The sequence below is a fragment of the Nelumbo nucifera genome, chromosome 8 (genome assembly GCF_055504915.1).
Source record: "Nelumbo nucifera cultivar China Antique chromosome 8, China Antique-T2T, whole genome shotgun sequence".
Lineage (NCBI taxonomy): Eukaryota > Viridiplantae > Streptophyta > Magnoliopsida > Proteales > Nelumbonaceae > Nelumbo > Nelumbo nucifera.
Window position 1 is genome coordinate 52682538 of NC_142656.1, and position 19988 is coordinate 52702525.

General features: G+C 35.3%; 1 protein-coding gene across 1 annotated transcript; it reads right to left on the reverse strand.

Moving 5' to 3' along the window:
• Positions 1 to 9148: 9148 nt before the first annotated feature.
• LOC104601584 (sodium transporter HKT1-like) lies at positions 9149 to 14203 on the reverse strand. Its single transcript, XM_010264969.3, has 3 exons — positions 12952 to 14203; positions 9590 to 9820; positions 9149 to 9482 (listed from the first exon to the last, which is right to left on the reverse strand). Exons 1-3 carry the CDS (start codon positions 14154 to 14156, stop codon positions 9284 to 9286), a joined length of 1635 nt encoding a protein of 544 aa, XP_010263271.1. The 5' UTR covers positions 14157 to 14203; the 3' UTR covers positions 9149 to 9283.
• Between the last annotated feature and the right edge of the window lie 5785 nt (positions 14204 to 19988).

A 19988-nucleotide genomic window follows, 5' to 3' on the forward strand; every position in this document is an offset into this window, starting at 1 on the left:
AAAACCTATTCAGGACCCCACCTAACAGCTTAACCTTTTAGGTTGAACTGTTTGATATAGTATCAGAGAATGCTCGATTAAAAGATGGTCTAGTGTTCAATCCAAGTAGGCCCCGTTGTAATTAATTAAATTTCAGCACAAAGTATGGGTGCACCTGTGCTTGTCCATGCTTCAAGCCCGATGAAATTGACTTTCACATGAGAGGAACATATTAGAGAATAAATACCTATTCAAGTACCTACTGGCTGCATTTAGTTGCAATGCAATTTTATAATTTGCACTATTACAAATGCATAGGAGTGCAAATGAAAAAAATGCAAATTATTATTTTAACTTTGTTTTGGGTTTTACTTTATTCTACTTCAACAAGTCTTATTTTACTCCATTTGCATTGCAATCAAACAAAATTTAAGTAAATTTTGGAGTAAAATAAATCATAATTTGCACCGAAATCATTTGAAGTACCATTGTTTTACATCAGTGCAAACCAAACACAACCAACAACAACAGTTTAAACTTGAAGGGTTCTCAAGAACAACAATAACAACAAGAAGAAAAAGAAGAGTTTATCAATGCTAATTGGGGGAAGATATATGGCAGATATAGGAGTATCAGAAGAGGAGGAAGAAGCTTGGTGAAAGTGGTTGGTGAAAATGGTAGGGATCGATAACAGGGTGGTCGTTTCTGATGATGGGTTGTTGCACAGACAATGTATCCTCTAGAAGTGCTTAAAATGGGTTTAATTTTGAATTAGAAGCATTGATAATTGGAGGGCAGGGGTGTTTCTAATTTCTACTTCAGTTTTCCTATATGGCACTTGATGGCACTTACATGTTCGAATACAGATCATTGTGTGTATTGTACGAAAATATCTCACTGATATCATGATTTAGAGATTGTTTGATATTGATGATATTTATAGAATAAACATTTTGTATGGTTTTGCCTTGAAAAATAAGACAAAATCTGCTTTAAATGTTTTGTATGATTTTTTTACACGTCAGTGCCATTAGGTGCCACTAGACGCTGTTAGGCATCATATAAAGCAAACAGTCAAAAATCTGTCTTCGAAATGAAAAATGTCAATATTTGTGTTTTTCTAATAAATGGTTCACACGACTTTCGAAAGAGCCATTTATCAACCAAATTACTTTTTAGACATTTTCTTTGTTAAACACATCTCTAATGCTGAACTGATACCGTTTCTTCCAAAAGCTACATTGATACCAACCACCATCTTAACTTCAAGTGTTGTGACTTGATTAAAATACCACGGTGCCAATGACCCACTTAATTTCTTCACAAGATGTTATTCATAAGATACACTGCCATGGGTTATGCACCTAGAGAGGCCCTAACAATCACATTATAATATCCTATTATTTGATCACCTAATACTGCACAAATATCAAATAACACCAGCAACAACTTAACCTAAGTTTGCTTGGATAAGCTTATGTGGTAAACAAAAATGTGATAAAAAGTGTTGTAAGTAGGCAATTTTTGAGACAGGTTAGGTTGGTTTGAGGTCAACTCTAACCCAAACCGAGTTATTGAACCCCAATTGTAACTCTCGCCCAACCTAAAGTTTTTGGGCTGGGTTAGGATTGAGTTGGGTTTGGGTTGGTCTTGGATTGGTCTGAATTCTCTACTTTTGCTTACTGTACTTATTTTCTAGACCCTAAGGGTTCGTGTTAATTCTTTATTTGCATTATTATGCATAAAATAACATAGTCATCATGTTTTAGAAAAAAAAATGTCTTGTCGGCTGCGTTTCGTTATTGCAGTGCAACTTTATTTGCACTAATATAAATGCATGGGAGTGCAAATGTAAAAAATGCAAATTCTTGTTTAAGTTTTTTTTGGATTTTACTTTATTCGATCTTCTTCATGTCTTAATTTATTTCCTTTGTACTGCAACCAAACAAAACAAGTTAAAAAATTGAAACAAAAAATAGGTCAGAATTAGCACTCAAATCATTTGAACTGTCATAGTTTTGCATCAGTTTAAAATTATTTGCATTGCAACCAAACACAGCCTTAAGTTCAAACTTAAAATATTTCCACATACAATATATATGCATATATAGATAGATAAATATGTACATATACAGAAACACATAAATACTAGTAGCGGAACAAAAAGCATAACTACATACATACATGATTATTATCAGACCCTTAGCCCTTAGATTCTCACCATATATAGCAAATTTTTTACTCTAATTTTATGACACACTTCTGGTTGGCAAGAAATGAAGTTGTGTTTCATCATTACTTGTGTGGTTGGAGGTGGTTATCCGTAATGTGAAGTTAGCTTGGACCTTCTTCATTAAACCTCTACTGCTATTAAAAGTATTAATAGCGATGTATAACTTTTTTTGGCTAAACTGCCCCTATTTTTGAATTTAGTCCTTATTAAATTGTGAGGACTAATAATGTAATATCATCTACAATTTTTTATCTCATTTAATTCCCTCTCAATAAGTCTTTTATTGAAGGTATTAACTTCATTCTCTCACATTAAATCTTATATTTAAGGTATTTTACTTATGAATAAATTCTTGGGTAATTTACTAAGACACTCCTTGTAGTTTCACAAATTTACTAAACCTACCCTATTGTTTATGTTTTACTAAAACGCTCCCTATAGTTTGAAACTATTGCTTAGTATGGAAGGAGTACAAATACAAATATGTACAATACAAATACATACAAAATAATATAAAATGTAAGGTTTTATACTCTACAAATTTATATTTGTACTCCTTCCAAATTGAGCCTAATTTACTTAATCGACCTCCCATTAAATGAAAGTTGAAAATGACAGTTTTGACCTTAACATCCCTTGATTCCCTTCAAATCCCTCTCATTAAGTCATATAATTAAGGTACTAATGCCCATTCTCTCTCATTGAATCAAATACATAAGATATTTTCTCACCAATAAATTCTATTATTAGCTAGATCTATAACTAATACCTTTAACAAGATAAATATCATGTTTAATTTGTTTTTTTCTTTTTAACTTGACCCAAAAATGAAATTGTTCTGTCAAGGTGGTGGATAAGCAATTCACCACCATCAGGTTGAACTAATATCCAGTCCACAGATAGCCCTAGTAGGATGATAACCCTACTTAAAGGAGGATCATTTCATCATGTAATATTCTTTTTTTTTTTATTTTTATATCTGAAAGAAATGTTAATATCATCGAATAGCATGCCATGAAAATTAAATTTGCCTTCATACGTAGAGACAAACTAATTAATTAAGACATTGTATTTAATATTATTTTTTATGTATTTACACTATATAAATTTGTATTTGCTTAGCCATGAAAAAAATGGTCTGTCTTCTCTATATACAATGCCTTTTGATACAGTATTAACAATTGTTATGGGCTTATGGACTTATATATTTAAGGCCATGACGGTACCATGCACGTAAAGTTGGCTACTTGGCTAGGTACCTTTCAAGCCCAAAAGAGGTGCAGATATTATAACAAAGGCACAGACATGCGTGGAATGTCCAAAAACCATGGAGGTCTTAATCAACCAAATCACCGGATACGTTCAATTATTTCCAGTTGCCTACATAAAGCATATCATGTGGTCCATATATATAGCAGGGATTTCCAAATGATGCCTGGCATCATCTAGGGAGTTGCCTACATAAAGCATATCATGTGGTCCATATATATAGCAGGGATTTCCAAATCATCTAGGGAGTTGCGTCTGATTCTCCTAACTACCATTGTCGGTGTTTTGTTTTCACAGCAGATAAGCATGAATATTATCTTAGATATCGACCGCTTTTGAGAGGGAAAAGTTGGTTAATCAGATTTTGGTTCCATTGATTAAGATATTTATATTCTTTTTTTTTAGATATTCATGGGATTTATAGAAAATTTATTTTCTCTGTGTATTATTTATCTGGGTAAGCGACAATCAGATGAATAAATAAATTTCTCACCTAAAGGAAAAATTGCCAATACTTCAATAGAACAAAAATACTCATTTTATTAAAAACTTTTTACAACTAAAAATAATCATTTTCTTATTTACTACAAAAATAAAATAAGATAGGTAAATACACATGCTTTTTATAAAACGAATATAAAGCCAAGAGTCACTAAATAATAGGGAACTTTGGCATCTGGATTGACCCATTATTACCTGAGCCAACCCAATCCTTCACGTTGTGGATACCCCACATCTTCAAACCAGATTGTAACATCTTGATATTCCTTCAGAATTCAGATGTCTTCTGTTGGTTCTTATGGAGAGTAAGAGAGAATCATGATTGTCCGGGAAAGAATTGGCAAATCAAATTAAATGTGGTCTGGAATTCACAGACTTGAAATAATGCGTCCCGATGGTTCTGAATTCCATTCCAAAGAAGCAAGAAATATGAGATGCTTAGAGATAGATTGTTAAGAAAAAAAAAGAGAATGAGATGCTAGAGAAAGACCGTGTGAATACCAATATGCGGACGTGGTTGATTGACAAGTCATGAATGAACACGTTAATGTTCCGGTACACATGGGGCCCACATGGTATGGACTCGTCCCATGTCTGTTCAACGTACGCTGACATATTCACTCATGACTGGTCACTCTATCAAATTCCCACATTTGTGTCCGCACACTCCACACCTGATCCAGATTCGTCCACAAGTTATTTGACGGTTTTTAGGGGCTGAATGATATAAAACAGGAATCACACACAAGAACTTCAAATCAAATGAGCAAGCCTACAACATATTTTGTGTAGGTTTACTCTCGCCAACATGAAACCTTACCAAATTGAATTTGCTTCTCTCACTTTTGCAAATACACCTGTCTTTGATTGCAGTGTAATTTTATTTGCGCTAGTACAATTGTATAGGATTATAAATTCTTGTGTTATTTGATCACTGCAATCAAATAAAATAAGTTATATTGCATTTTATTCTATTTTATATCTTAATTTATTTTATTTATATTGCAATCAAATAAAATAAGTTAAAATTTAAAACAAAAATAGGCCAGAATTTATATTCAAATCATTTGCACCGCCATAGTTTTGCATCAATGTAAATTTATTTACACTGCAATCAAACACAGCTTACATGTCTTGTGTTATACCATGAAGCAATTAATGCGGTTGATTCACGATTTTACTTCACAATGCAGTTTCTACATTGTAGTCACACTCTAAATAGAAATATAAGATTGTATTTGGTTTGACAAAAACAAGAGAAAAACAGAAAGTTGAGGGTTTATTATGTAGTTAGGCCTTATATTTATCAGGGGCATTCTTTTTTTTTGGATTCTGAGAGGGGGGAAAGCTGGTCAATGGGATTTTGGTTCCCATTGACCAAGAATCCCATGCTTTTTCAGATTTATGTGGGGAACAGGAAAAGTTTATTTTCCTAGGTATCACTTATCCAACATCTCCTAGGTGGGTAAAAAACTTTACCACTTAGATGGAAAGTTGTCAACACTTGAATAAGACAAAAATGATATTTTCAATAATAGATTATTATGGATAAAATGGCCATTGCCTTATTTACATGTGAAATAAAAGAACATGGATAAATGCACTTTCCTAGATAAGTGTTTTTCAGGAAAAACTTATCCAGGTAACAACATTTACCCGAATAAATAATTTACCGAAAAGCGAATGGGACCTTAAGGTTTTCCTAGCCCCCTCATATGGAGGTGGGACCCAATCATGTGCCAAGTTGTGAGACCATGACCGTGTGTTTAATGGAGTTGCTAATATCACAAAACTTGGGGATCACAACTTATGGAGATCATGGGATCGTTGTTGGTGGACCTCGCAAGCAAGTTGATCTCACGCTAATTGGATCTTGTATCCAATCTTATGGATCTTCTGGGCCTAGCTACCTAGATTTCACATTAGTTCTTTCATCGAGTTCGTGACGTTCTGCATTCTGCTACTCTACATTTATAGTATTCCCAAGATGCTGGAAGATGAATTGTCATCTTTGTGTATAAATATGCATGTGAGCTTCATTTATGTGGATCAACATTTAGTGAATAATTGTAAGGTTATCCTCTTGTATTGAGAACATTGTCATTCCATTCTTTTGGAATTGTGGAGATTTTGCTAGACTAGTATTCCGTGCTTTTTTTTTTTTGTTGGTTTCCTTTGTAATTTTGAAGCGTTCTACATTAAAAGTGTGTGTTCTGTTCTAGGTTTCTTACTTCTTGCATTGTTTAGCATTTGTGCTCCTTCATTCTTAAGTTGTAGTCGGTACTTTTGCCACTTCTACTTGTAATATTTTAAGTTGGTCAATAAAAATTTTATAAATCTATATATATACATATTACAAATGCTTTGAGTTATCAATACAATATTGGGTACCATTGTTGTTTCTTCCTTCAAGAATATTAAATTTGGTGTTTTTACGATAAATGCCAACATTTAATACAATGCCGATATTTTTTTAGTAGAAATGATTATGTAATATGATGTAACAAGACAATCACTTCTCAAAATTTTATATTAACCAATACAAAACGTTGCAAGTAGAAGTGACAAATACCAAACACAACCTTAATATATACAGTATCAAAGCCTTCTTGGATTCCCAACAATGATTTCCATTGATACCTTATTAACATGAGATATGACGTATAACGTCATAAGATAAATTATAAAGTTAAAACATGAGTGTCGTGTGAGGGAGAGTGCAAGAAATTTACAAAGTATATATGGAGTGACAAAACTTCTATTCTTTTGATTAGCAGGATAATATACACCTCATCTTTGGTTATCTAGAAAGAAAATAAAAACAAAAAGTTGCATTATTGTTAGGTTGGCCAAACTTGTAGAACTGAATTTGTATTGGCTCCCACGGAGCTCACCCCACTCCTGCCCCATAGTATATCCCAACCAGGACTATTCAATCATTCTGGTAGCAACTCAATCATTCTAGTAAAACCCAAAATCATGTGGTTAATTTCATCTTTTTAAGGGTCGGGGTGGTGAGGTATCTTGTGTGGCTGTGTGGCAACTTTAAAGGTTGTGGAATCGGTATCAATTAAGCTTATTCTCATAGATACCCAAACGCCGTCTTAGTCAAAATATTAAGGCTTAAAAGGATCTTAATTTGGGTGCCAAAAAGATCCCATTGCACTTTCAATTAGAGGTGTCAATTGGTCTGGATTTGGTCCAACCCAATCCAATACAAAGTGAGTCTATTAACAAATGGGTTGTATCGGGTGTCAATTGGACTAGATTTGGACTGGATTGGTCCAACCCAATCCAATACTAGAGGTGTCGATATGTATTGTGCCGATGATTTATCGATACGCCCCTCTAGGGGTTGTATCGGGTTGTCTACCAGTTCAGATGGTAGCAGGGCCTTAAACTGACCCCCTAAACCACTTTCAAAAAATAAATAAATAAAACATAAAAAAAAAAGTATTGATACAGGCTGATACGCCTTACCGGTGTATCGACTTGTGTCGATATTTAGAACCTTAATTCTCACTTCTAATTTACTTGTGTCGATATTTGAAAATAGAGAAGTGACTAAGGAGTAAGCACTATTAGTATTTTTCACCCACTGTTTTTTCTTTATTGATATTTTTTGAAGGGCCTACACAACGGGATAACCCATCCCCCAACCCATAACTCCCTCAACCTAGGTGTAGGCGGGATTCGATCCCAAGCCTCTTTTACGACGTATAGGAGACCTTATCAACTAACTGGTTGTTGAACTACTGGTTAGATCGTTTGACCCATCACCCAATAATGATTCTGGTTCAGATTAATCTTACCGTCATTACTTAAAAAACCATTGACGTAGTCATTTGACCATGTTAGTAGGTCAAAGTTTACAAATTATACCATGGGTTTGTTCCTTTTTGGATTTTTAGAGGGAGAAAGTTGGTCAATGGGATTTTTGTTCCCATTGACCAGAAATCCATGTTCTTTTGTTAGATTTATGCCAAGAAAAAATTTATTTTCGTATCACTTACCCCCATCTCCCATGTAGGTAAATAACTTTCTCACCTTGGAGAAAGTTGTCAATATTTTGATAGAATAAAAATGCCCCTTTTAATAATCTATTTTTGTGGTTAAAATGATCATTGTCTTATTTACTTGGAAAATAAAAGAACATGAATAAATGCACTTATCCAAGTAAGAACTAACTGAAAAAGTGAATGTATATGTTTTTTGGATTTGACTATGATACCAAAAATAATTGTAACTAATTGGGCTTGGTTTTCACATGTTCAAAACCCTTCCATTATCATTAGGGGTGTAAACGGTATCCTGAGTATTTGATTTCGAATTTGATATCCAAAATAAATGAATCAAATTCGAATAATTCGATTAATTTAATAATCAAATTTAAATTAAATTTTAATACCGATTAATTTATGAATCGAATTCGAATATAAGCTTATTCGATTCGATAAATATTCAAATTAGATTAAATATGATATATTGTATTACGTGTTTTGTACTCTTAATATTCTTAACTTTTTTAGAAAAAGTATTAAGTGTTATTGAGACTAAAAGATACAACGGGTTCTTTTTAGAAAAAGGACAAAATACATTAACAATACAACAATTTAGTGATTATTATATTATTTTTCTTCATCAAATCACCCATTAACCCCTCCCTCTCCCCACTTCACTTTGATAGTTTGACGAGACAGTTTTTTCTCCCCATCTCCTACCTGCAACTCTTAATAGAGTAGGTAACTATGGCTATGGCCAAACGATCAATAGAGCGAAGTGAGAAAACCACTAATGCCATGGATTGTTTGAGACATGGTTTGCAAAAGCGGATTAGACCGGACAATCGGATAGAAAAAACTGGAAACTGTCAGGTTACTGGTTCTGTTTCACCCCAGAACCGTTATTTTCTCAAAAATCATTGATTTAGTTAGAAAACCGTCTAATGGTTTGGTGGTTTTTTTTTTAATTTTTTTGTCAGAACAAATCATCCATTTGATTCAAACAATCAGACTGTTCAATCTAGAAACGGGACCCTTAACCAGTCCGTTGTCCAGTTTGGTTTTAAAAGCCTTAGTTTGAGAAGTCTCAGGTGTGGCCCGTTGGGGCGGTTTTAAAACACCTCCGAGGACAGAAGTCTTCTAATTGGGCGGACTCGGGTTGTACTTTTGTCAAAATTTGAATGGACCGATTATAAACAACCTCTTTTACATTGTATTACATTACTAATAATTCCCAACTTGTGGAAAAAAAAAAGTCCCAGCTTGTGCTTGGACATTCACAAAATACTGTTAGTTTCTGTTACAGGAGCTTCCAAGCTCTACCTCCTTCCATGTTTAGCTTCTTAAGTCTTCCAAAAAACATGACCAGAATAAGGATAGCCTTCCCCTTGTTGCTCCATCTCCCCACAAATCCATACCATGAATCCTTGCAGAGGCTGTCAGGCTTCAGCTGCCGTTTGCAACTGTAACCTGTTGTAAACCCCACATTTCCATACGCACTGCAAGCCATTTGCACTCACCAAAGTTAGAGCCCCAAACTGGAGAACAATATTGTATGAACATGACAATTGGAACGATGTTAGTAGAGAAGGATTTAGGGGCAAACCTGATAACTTCAATTACAATGTTAAACACTGAAAAGTTGAGGGGATCCTCCTCAATTCTTTTCCTCTCTGTAAAACAAATTAGGATGATAGATATGGCCAAATAGGAGAGTTGTGAGAATATTAGATTCTCCACATTAATCCTCCCCCATCTAATTTTCCTCTTCTTACAGCTTCTCGAAGACTGTTGATCATCTTTGATTGGTAGAAATGAAGTATAAGCAGGAAGATACCTGCAGAACAAGTTGATCAAGGGTCACTAATTATAGTATTCCAGTATGAAAGGGAACACTAATTAATCTCAAGCATAAACTATATTTTTAATGTAAATATGTAAATATGTAGAGTGTAAAACAGTCCATATAAATTGTAAAGTTGGGTTAATTTTGCATTGATAAATTTACCTTCTTACCAAATAGATTTTTAGCTATAATAGATGCAAACACTAATTCCAATAAAGCATATGCTTTTTTTTATCAAAAGTCTACTTGAATGCAAACACTAATTCCAATAAATATAATGTTACCAAATACAGGCAAAAATGAACCAAAGTGTAAATTTACCCTGAACCGAGATATACACTCTATTTGCATCGTTTCCAAACGCAGCTTTAGGGGAAACAAGAGGAACAATTTGTGTTCCAGTACAAATTTGTACAAATCCAACATGCTGAGCCTTGATTAGCTCCTCAATCATCGGTGATGGTCAGATATCTTATTTCTATTTTTTTAATCTTTTAGATTTAAAAGCAATAAAATATATAATAAATAATCAATGCCACCCATACATACATAACACCTTACATGCTTTTATTCTTATGGAATGGGCGAACTAGTTGGGTGATTTAATAGAATCTTTCATATTGGATTAATTTCTGCTTAATTAAAACCCCTTGCCACTTGGCCAAACAACCTAAATAAACTTGCTCTTTGGAGCATATTACAATAAAAAAAAAAGAAAAGAAAAGAAAAAAAACCCTCAAAACTGTGGACTTCTTGTGATGTAGACTATAGGAATGAAGACATAGCTGATCTAGATTTTCTCTTATTCTATGGACGCGGTTGCCACATGGCAAAACTGGGAGTTTTCATCCAACAAGTTCCCCACTTAAACTGATTTGGACACGTTATTACTTGTAGTCTAATTTTCTGTCCCTTTGTGGAATTAACTGTTGCTTTCAGCTTGGCAATCATGGACCAGTATTTCAACTATTATGTTTTCACCAGGAATTGACCATTTATCATTTTCAGTAACTGAGATGGTATTATTATAAGAAAGAAAAACAAAGTAGATTTTTAAATTAATTAAAACTACTGGTGAATGAGATCTTTGACTCCTAATTTTGCATCTGGTTCCCACAAAAACTAGGCTGGAGGCTTGCGATAGTTTGGGCCAGAAGGTAACAGCCCAGAAGCGATAGGGCCTGGTGAGAAAATAAAAGATTTGAAGACCCTTTTACAAGGAGAACTCTGAGCAAAGGAGATTTGAAGTAGGAATCTGAGGACTTGATGGGCCGATCGGTCTCGTTTGTTTGCCCGTGGTTGGTGTTTCGGTGTTTGGGCCACGGGTGGGCTTTTGTAGTTGATAGCCATGGATTACTACTGAATCAAGGGGACTCTGGTTGTTGTTTCCAAATTCCAATCCTTTGTGTCATTGTGTCGGCTTGGTTGTTTGAGGGGCCCAGCTGCTAATTAAATAAACTTTTTTTTTGTTATAATAAAAAAAAAGGTCATTTTTTAGAACACCCCCTATAATTTTACATCTTTACTTAAACCTCCCTTATAGTTTTCATTTTACTAGAACACCCTCTATAGTTTCATAGATTTGCCTAAACCTATTCTATTGATTTCATTTTATTAAAACATCCTCTATAATTTGCAGCCTACTTGCTTACTCGACGTTTAACTAAGAAGTATTTTGTTTTTCCATTTGAGAATAGTAACATTATCACCTAAACTAAGTGGAAAAAGTTTAAGGGCATGAGCTCATGATTGTTTACTTCAAGAGTACCCATAATACTTCTTTGTGCAGAAAATAAAATTGACCAAATAGAACCCAATAGAGTGGTTGCATGTGTCCTATTAGGGGCTAAAATGGTATTTTCATTTGTATTCTTTCTTTTGATTTAATTTTTTTCAAATGGATGGTAGGGTCAAATAAGTAAATCAATTGCAAACCATAAGAGGTGTTTTAGTGAAATACAAACTATAGGGTATGTTTTAGTAAATCTATGAAATTATAGGGAGTGTTTTAATGAATTACCCTAAAAAACGAACATACTTGCTATCTTAGTGCCCGTTTGGTAATATTGAATTGCAGCAACTCCTGGCTTTCTAAGGAGGGACCAACATGAACAGTTTATAAACTATGATCAAAATCCGGGGGGACTGTCCCTTCATCCTATTCGAATAGCTTATCCATAATGCTTCAAAGCATTTAAACCAATTTGGTTAAATTTTCATCTCAAGCCTACCAAACGAACCCTTAACCAAAATCTAGTGGATTTTCATCCTTGCACACGGAAGCACGAGATTGTGCAGTTAAAGAGGTTGTTGAGACTTGAGAATACTATTGTAATCTTGTAGGGCTGGTACTTGAATAATTTTGGCTCCACTAATGAAAGATTGGGGTTCGATTATTAGGGGCCCATAGGCCCAGAACTATTGATGTTGTGTTCTAATTTCAACTGTATCGCTATAAATATGTGGTATACAGCTAATAAACACTATCTACTGTTAATGTAAGGAAATACCATATTTAGACACTTAGTATGTCCCAGATTGCAGTCTATGGTCTGGACCTGGACTCATCTGGATGAAAAAAAAAAAAAACTGGGAGGGATGGTCTGTCGTTGAATGAGGAAAACCCTCATTAAATCCATCTTTTCAATTAGGGATGACAATTTCTACCTTATCTAGTGGGTATTTATTTTTATTTGGATGGGATGAATTTTAGAATTTTACAACCTGTATGGGCATAGGTAAAATACGGTATTAGGTTAAATCCAATCCTCCTTGATCCACATATTATTTAAAAGCATATAAATTTTATATATTAAGTGTTCAATTTAATAATATTTTGAATTTTATGTAAAGGATATTAATACTTTATGTAGTTTTTATGTCTTAATCAAAATAACCCGCTACGGGTTAGGAGGTTTAGGGAGGAGAGTAGGGCCTAAAATTTACAAAACCCTCCCCCAACCCACCAAATTGCCATCCCTATTTCAAACGCTTGTCAGCATGAAATTTTGCCATTTCAGGTAGAAAGAAAATTAAAATTGATAGAGAACCACCCGAGGATAGAATCTGTATAGGTCTGTGTGCAGGTGTGGGTGTGCCAGAGAGAGAGAGAGAGGACTAACATCATTACGACGAAAAGGACCAAGATGGCCGGCGAGATGGAGGAGAGATCGACAATGGATTCACCGGTGTGCCTGGAATTCACCGCCTGAAACAGGGAAGCCACCACCTTCTGGAAAGGATTCAACCCATCCAAGCTTTCTGAGTTCCATTCCATAGAAGAGAAAACTACAAATTGTAGCAGTAAAAACCAGAAAACAGTGACAACCAGACAACGAGCGTGCAGACTAGGGAGCAAGTGAAAGTATTTCATCTCTTCTGAATTCTTCAACATGTAATTGAATTCATCCCTCTTACTAATCCTCCCTAACACCCATATCAGAAATCTCAAGCAAGAAGGGAACAATGCATTCCCCAGAAGGGCCTGAGGGATGAGAAGTAGCAAGAGTCCATAATTCTTCCTGAAGATCAACATGTTCTCGTTTGTGGGGATGAAACCGCAGTTGGCAAAGGTGGAGACAGTTGTGAAGACACAGAATGTAACAAATTGAAGTCCTTTGTTCTTGAGTACATCTCTTGCACTTGAGACAAGGCTTACATATACTGCAACCAATGCAGATCCAGCTACATGAACCACTAGAAGATAACACTGAATGACAGAAATCAAACACCTTGTTGAATTATATCTCAGATCCTCACTGAACAGAGACTCCACTTCAGACACCAGGTCAGCTTTGCTTGGTTTCCTCGTCTGGACCAACCCCAACTCGATTTGATCGACGGGATTCGTGGGGCTCAGATCAGCAGACTCATTACTACTCAAAGAATCGACTCTGTTATCGATCATTGCCGCATTCTTCTCCATCTTGAAAGTGGCAAAATGGAGCCCAAGCATTGAAGCAAAGACCTCCCCTCCTACAAGCATCAAAATGGTTAAGACCACCAGCTGGGTATTGGAGAAGACTTCCATTTCGACGGTCGACATGCTCGAAATCGTCGTCGCCGACACGGAAGTGAAGAACATATCCAAGTCATTGGGCGTAAATGAACTGGGTTTTGGATTCAGAAGCTTCAGAATTAAGAAGCCAACGAAGGAAACAGAGACGAAATAAAAGACAAGAACAAAAAATGGGTTTACACGAAACAGAATGAAGCGAAACCAGCGGACCAATAGACCCCAAATTGATCTGCTAAAACAAGCTATCTTGATATATGAACAGCTGCAAATTTGGTTTAGTTTCTTCTTGAAAGAAGAGAAGCTCTTCATTTTGGCTTCAATGGAAGCAAGATAACGTTTCTGAGACAATTTAAAATAATGTGTGTCGGGTATTTATAGAAATTCTCTTACGTCTTGTTACTTCAAACATTGGAAGCTGTATGCAAATTATTGAGTGACACAAGGCATCACATGGGCACTTCCCTTGCTTTTCATCCATCGGTCATGATCAACCAATTACATTTTCTTTGGGAACTTTAACATTTTACACCCTCCTCCTTTATATAAGACAAATTCACATAATTAATAAAATATAAAAATAAAAAGATAAATGTTTTCAAATTATGTTGTAATGCTATTTACATTAAAAACAATTGCGTATATAAATGTTGTAGGTTATAAAAGTTATTAATATAAAAAAATAATGAAAATAAAATTATGATAATTTTGACCAGTCGATTAATTTTAAGACCGAGCATCTTAATTCTTAAAGAAGATCTGTTCAGTCCAATCTATTTCTAAAGATAAAAAATTGAAAAAAAAAAGTATTTTAATTAAAGCTAAATAAGGTCAATTTAGATTTCAACTTTTAAGAAATAGAGATGATTAATCTACAAGTGTGTAATTTGACTGATGTTCGGGCAGTAATCATCACTGACGGCCTGATGATCCACACTAATCCTCTTCCCCCTTTCATTTTTTAGGAGGTTTTCATCTTCTGATTGAAGTACGAAATCACCAACTTTGAGTAGCCTTTGATTGATCAATCCTCTTCCCCCTTTCTCTGTGAATCGGTGTCTTTCTCAACAACCCGAATCCGGCCCAGTAGCCTTTTCCTTTCCTTTTCATGTATTTTAGTTCATGAAGCTTCAGGATTCCAGGGTAATCCCCCTGGCAAATTATGGATCATGTGAGACTTACCAGGATTCCCGGCGGTTGATTAGTCCAACCGGAATCATTCAAGTTGGTAGTTAGTACTCTGTTGATGCATAACACACCTCTATAATTCTTTATGAGAAGGAACTAGCTAGGATTTAGGAAGTATTAATTGGCCATGCTTAGTGTGGCCAAAGAAGATGTTAAACGGCTAATCATTATTTCAATGTGGGTCCTACACAAAAGGTCCCACAAATTATTTCAATGTGGGTCCCACGCAAAGGTGGGCCAGTATTGTTATTGAGTTTGGATTTTTAACAATTTTAAATATTGTCAAACAGCTTGAGCCAAATAATTGAGCCTGTTGTTAAGGTACCTACAGTATATATATATATATAAAGAAATAAATCTAGAATAAATACGAAGAATAAAAGAATCATAAAATAAATTTTAATTAATCTTGTTTGTTAAAATTTTGACATTAATTATGTATTTTTTTAGAAAGGCTCTAATCAAATTCAATGAATCAAATTAACCTCAAAAGATGGGTTCTACAAGAGATTAGTGAACTATGGCAGTGTTTGGTTTGGAAGGAAAGAAGGGAAAAAGATAGGAAAACCTATAAAAACCATGAACAGGTTTCTCTGTCCTTACCTTTTTCCTTCAAACCAAACACAGCTATGCATATGTAAATTATTTAATGCAATACACCCTTAAATTAAAACATGACAATTGGCATAAGATAGAATCTTCCTAATTAATCCTTACACAAGAGAATTTCAATATACAACCTTCTATATCTCTGAACGGTCCATTAATGTTAAATTGGTTTATAAAAGATCATTCGGATCATATTCGAAAGGCATTTGGGTTCAAATTTGTCTTATTAACAAGGGATAAAGAGACTCATCTTGGGTTTATTTTTGAACCCAAACAAAACATTTTGTCCCTTGAAAGAATTTTTGGTAATTTAGCCTTTTCACTAAACGTAATTTTTGCTATCTTAGTAAGGTTTTCTCATCCATCCCTATTGTGAAAGTAGAAAAATGGGTTTCATTTGTGCTAATAAAAAAGGTATAAAAGGAAAAAAGGAAACAAGTAAAATTTTTAATTATCTTTTTAATTATTATTTTTTCTTAATTTATTCTCTTTATTGGGATTCTCTTTAAGATTGAATTGTTGTTGATTGATATTCCCAAAGGAAGTATATATTGTATATCAAAATATTCTGAAAACATGTAGGAGAGTAGTTGGAATCCATAATATTCAAATTAAAGCATCCCTTCAAGGCATCAGCAAATCAATAAAGGTTCCACTACTTGAGATTCTAACCATTTAATCTCATTGCATTAATAATTGGATGGTTGAAGAGGTTTCTCTAAGGTTATGTTTGGTTTGAAGGAAAAGGTAGGGAAAGGAAGGGAAAGATAGGTATACAAGGTTTGTAAAGGTTTCCTTACCTTTTCCTTCCTTTCCCTACCTTTTCCTTCAAACCAAACATAGCCTAAGGCTCATTTCGTTTCTCGATACCTTTTCCAAGTCAATAGGTAACTTTTTCACATGGGGAAGTTATAAAAATACTATTAGATAAAATTTCCCCTTCAAGATTTATGGATATAAATGATCAATTTATTTAAGACAAAATTATTCTAATTTAGCAGTTAAATTTCTGACAGTTATGGTTACGGATGATTAAAATTATGGTGAATCATGCTTGTATTTATACCTCTCTTTCAATGGTTGGAGATGCGCTCATTTATCTCTTCTATTAGTGATTCTGCCTCACCATTTGTCTGTTGCAGAAGTTGCTTCATTTTCTTCTTTATCCACTGTGAATATTTTGTTCTTGCTAATAGACTTGTATTCTTGCTTGGTTCTATTACTACTTCTCTATTTTTGTAAAATATTTTGTACTGTCTTACTAGATACTGTGATCACTGCTTTACATTTATACAATTTTCATAATTGAATGAAATATGACGTTTCACATTCAAAAATCTTATCAGGGAGATTGGGAAGGGTAGATGGAATAAGGTCCTAACCTTTAGCATTTCTTTGCATAAAGGTTCCCACACTAAGTAATACCAAATGTAAATGATTACTAACTATAGATTGAGAGAACCAAGAATGTTGAACAGATGCCTCTTCAAGCTGTCATCCAGATCATTTTGCAAATTATTCTTCCAAAGTTCAAATGGGACATGACTCAGCTTCTTTGTAACAATTATCTAATGCTGAATGGCCAAACTCCAAAGGAAGAGAAATTATGCAATGTAACTGTAATATTTAATATTTAAAACTACATTATCAATTTACAAAATTTAAAGGCATAACTATTTTCATCACAGAAACTTGAAAAAAAAAAAAACTATTGAGTCTTGTAAACTTATTCACTTTAGTCTTATTTGACAAAGCCCATTAAATAGTATATAAGCCCCTCTAGTTGAATTGTCTAAATCAATGAACAATGAGCATTAATGGAAATGCAATCTGATGAATCAATTTTTTGTCATGTATCAATCTTTTGGCTAAGTACCTCATCATTTGATCTGCTTCCAAGTGGCCGATGACTCAGAGGCCGAAGTGGAGCTACCTAGTTGTCGGGGCTACCTGTGAGGTGCTGATCTTCCTGTGAGGTGCCGAGCTGCCTATGAGGTGCTGGGCTGACCAGGTAGCAAGCTGCCTGTGAGGTGTCGGGCTGACCATGTGCAGGGCTGCCTGTGAGGTGCCGAGCTACCTAGGTGCCGAGCTGCCCAGTTGGCGAGCTGGATTGATGAGCTTCGTTGCTCTTTAGAGACCTGCAAGGAACCAAATGTTAGAGGACCCGAGGTGGCTAATCCGGCGAGGTTGCTCCGATGCTTAAGTCAATACTCTCATAGTAGACTGCGAGCTAAAAATCACAAAGTATGAGAGCAAGAATTTTCTTACTTGCTTGCTTTCTCACTTCTGGGGTTGGTGCCTTTATATAGGCATTGTTGGGCATGGGCTTCACACACCATATCCGAGATTTCTGCGAGGTCGTCTAAGTGGTTCAAGATTCCTAGAGGTAACCGCCATGCACATTGACCACCCTCTAGATCGTTCGGCATGTGGGCCAACTTCCAAGGATCATGGGAGTGTTTGGATATGCATGCTGAATTCGTCGGTGAGCACGTCTTGCAAGTCGCCAGGTCGGCACATGTGCCAAGCTGCCAAGTCGGTGCCTGTGCCAGGCCGCTAGGTTGTGCCTGTGCTAGGCTGCCAGCTCGTGCTAGGGCCAGGCCGCCAGGTTGGTGCCTGTGCCAGGCTGCCAGGTCGTGTCTGTTCTAGGCAGCCAGCTCGCACCTGGGCCAGGCCGCTAGGTGGGACACCATCAACTTGGCTAAGGCAAATTGTTGCCAAAGTGGTTTTGGGTGTCACCTAACTGTTCCGAGGTGCCATGTGTCACATTATCATTGGAGGGCCAAATCCACCCTCATCACAATCCATTAACAAAGATAATACCCGTCTAGTGCTTGAAACATTGAGTAGTTCATGATTTTATTTATTTATTTTAATTTTATCATGCATTTTCAGTCCCTGCTGCTTCCCATATGATATGTCCCTTTCTAGAAGTTGGAATTAAGTTAAGCTCCATTTGTATTTGCACCGAACATATTTGTATTTGCATTCCCAAGTATCCTTGTCCTTTATGCTCAATTTGGAAAAAGTATAAATACAAATATGTACAATACAAATGCATATAAAATATAAGGCTTTGCGCTCTACATATTTGTATTAGTACTCCTTCCAAATGGAGCCTTAGGCGCTTATAAATGCTTCCTTTTTCCTTTTATCCTCGTCCACCTTATAACAATAATTTGCATTTTAAGTTTACAAATTCTAGTGAACAATAGAGTAAGCACCATGGGCCCTGTGCATAGATAGGGGCGCAACTTGGGTTGGGTTGGATTGAAAATTTGTTAAATTTCAATGGGCCCAATCCTAACCCAAGTTAGATGCAGTTGGAAATCTTCATATTGGGAATAAGAGTGCAACTCGGGTTGAACTGAATTAATATTTTACGGTCGAACTCATTCAAATTTTGTCAAATTCCCAATCCTAACTCACCTAAGTTGCACTCTTATACTTGCAGCTCCACAAATAAGGTTGCAAATGGATTGGATCAATCTCAATCACAATTGCTTAGATTCAATTTTGATCTATTGACGATAGAGAGAGGAAATATGCTATTTGGCCCAATCAAACCCTCGACTGTGGTTCATCAAGATTCATTTGCCAGAAGGGCTATATAGTGCCTCTTGAACCACCAAATATCTCACGTATAGTGAGGACCAGAATGTCTAAATTAAGAAGTTGATTGTATCGCAATTATTGAATTCAGTACTATCACTTTAGTAGCATGTGGGAATTAAAACTAATCGATCCAGCTATGTTTACCTTTTGTGCATCAACACTTAGGTACATGGGACCAATTCATTGGTGGATCCTGATGCTATGATTCATGTATTGTAGAAAATAGAAATTAATGGTATTCCAGGGAAGCACGCATCAAATGGATACTCAGACGAGGCCAACTTCACTGCAACATGAAATGAAAATTTACATAAATATCCACTTTTCTTAGGTCACTGATTGGGTCATTTACATCATTGTAATTAATTAATTAGTATCTTATATATATATATATATATATATATATATATATATATTAATACGATTGGGATGTTTTCCCCTCTCGCCATGTGTTATTTTATAAGTACTATTTTGGTGTTTCGTGTTTAATCAGCCAATTTTGTTTTATATGTGTAAAATGAAGTCTTTTTTCACAATACGATATGTGTCCGAGTGAAAGTTGCATGTAAAATAGAGCAAGACTGAGCGTGTCCCTATGGTGTTTCATGCAAACAAAGTATATAGAGCATCTCTTTGCATGAAAGTTACGTGTCCGAGTGACACGGCACGTGTCCATATGGCATTTCTCCTCACTCTCTGTCTTCCCGCTACCTGCCTCTCTTTCTCTCACTT

Bases quoted from the DNA above. Each gene is read 5' to 3' on its own strand.
- LOC104601584 (XM_010264969.3), bottom strand. From the start codon at position 14,156: ATGAAGAGCTTCTCTTCTTTCAAGAAGAAACTAAACCAAATTTGCAGC. The intron at 9,821-12,951 runs GTTAGTCCTCTC...CTTGTTCTGCAG, and splicing joins GTCCTTTTCGTCGTAATGAT to GTATCTTCCTGCTTATACTT. The intron at 9,483-9,589 runs GTTTGCCCCTAA...AATGGCTTGCAG, and splicing joins ATTGTAATTGAAGTTATCAG to TGCGTATGGAAATGTGGGGT.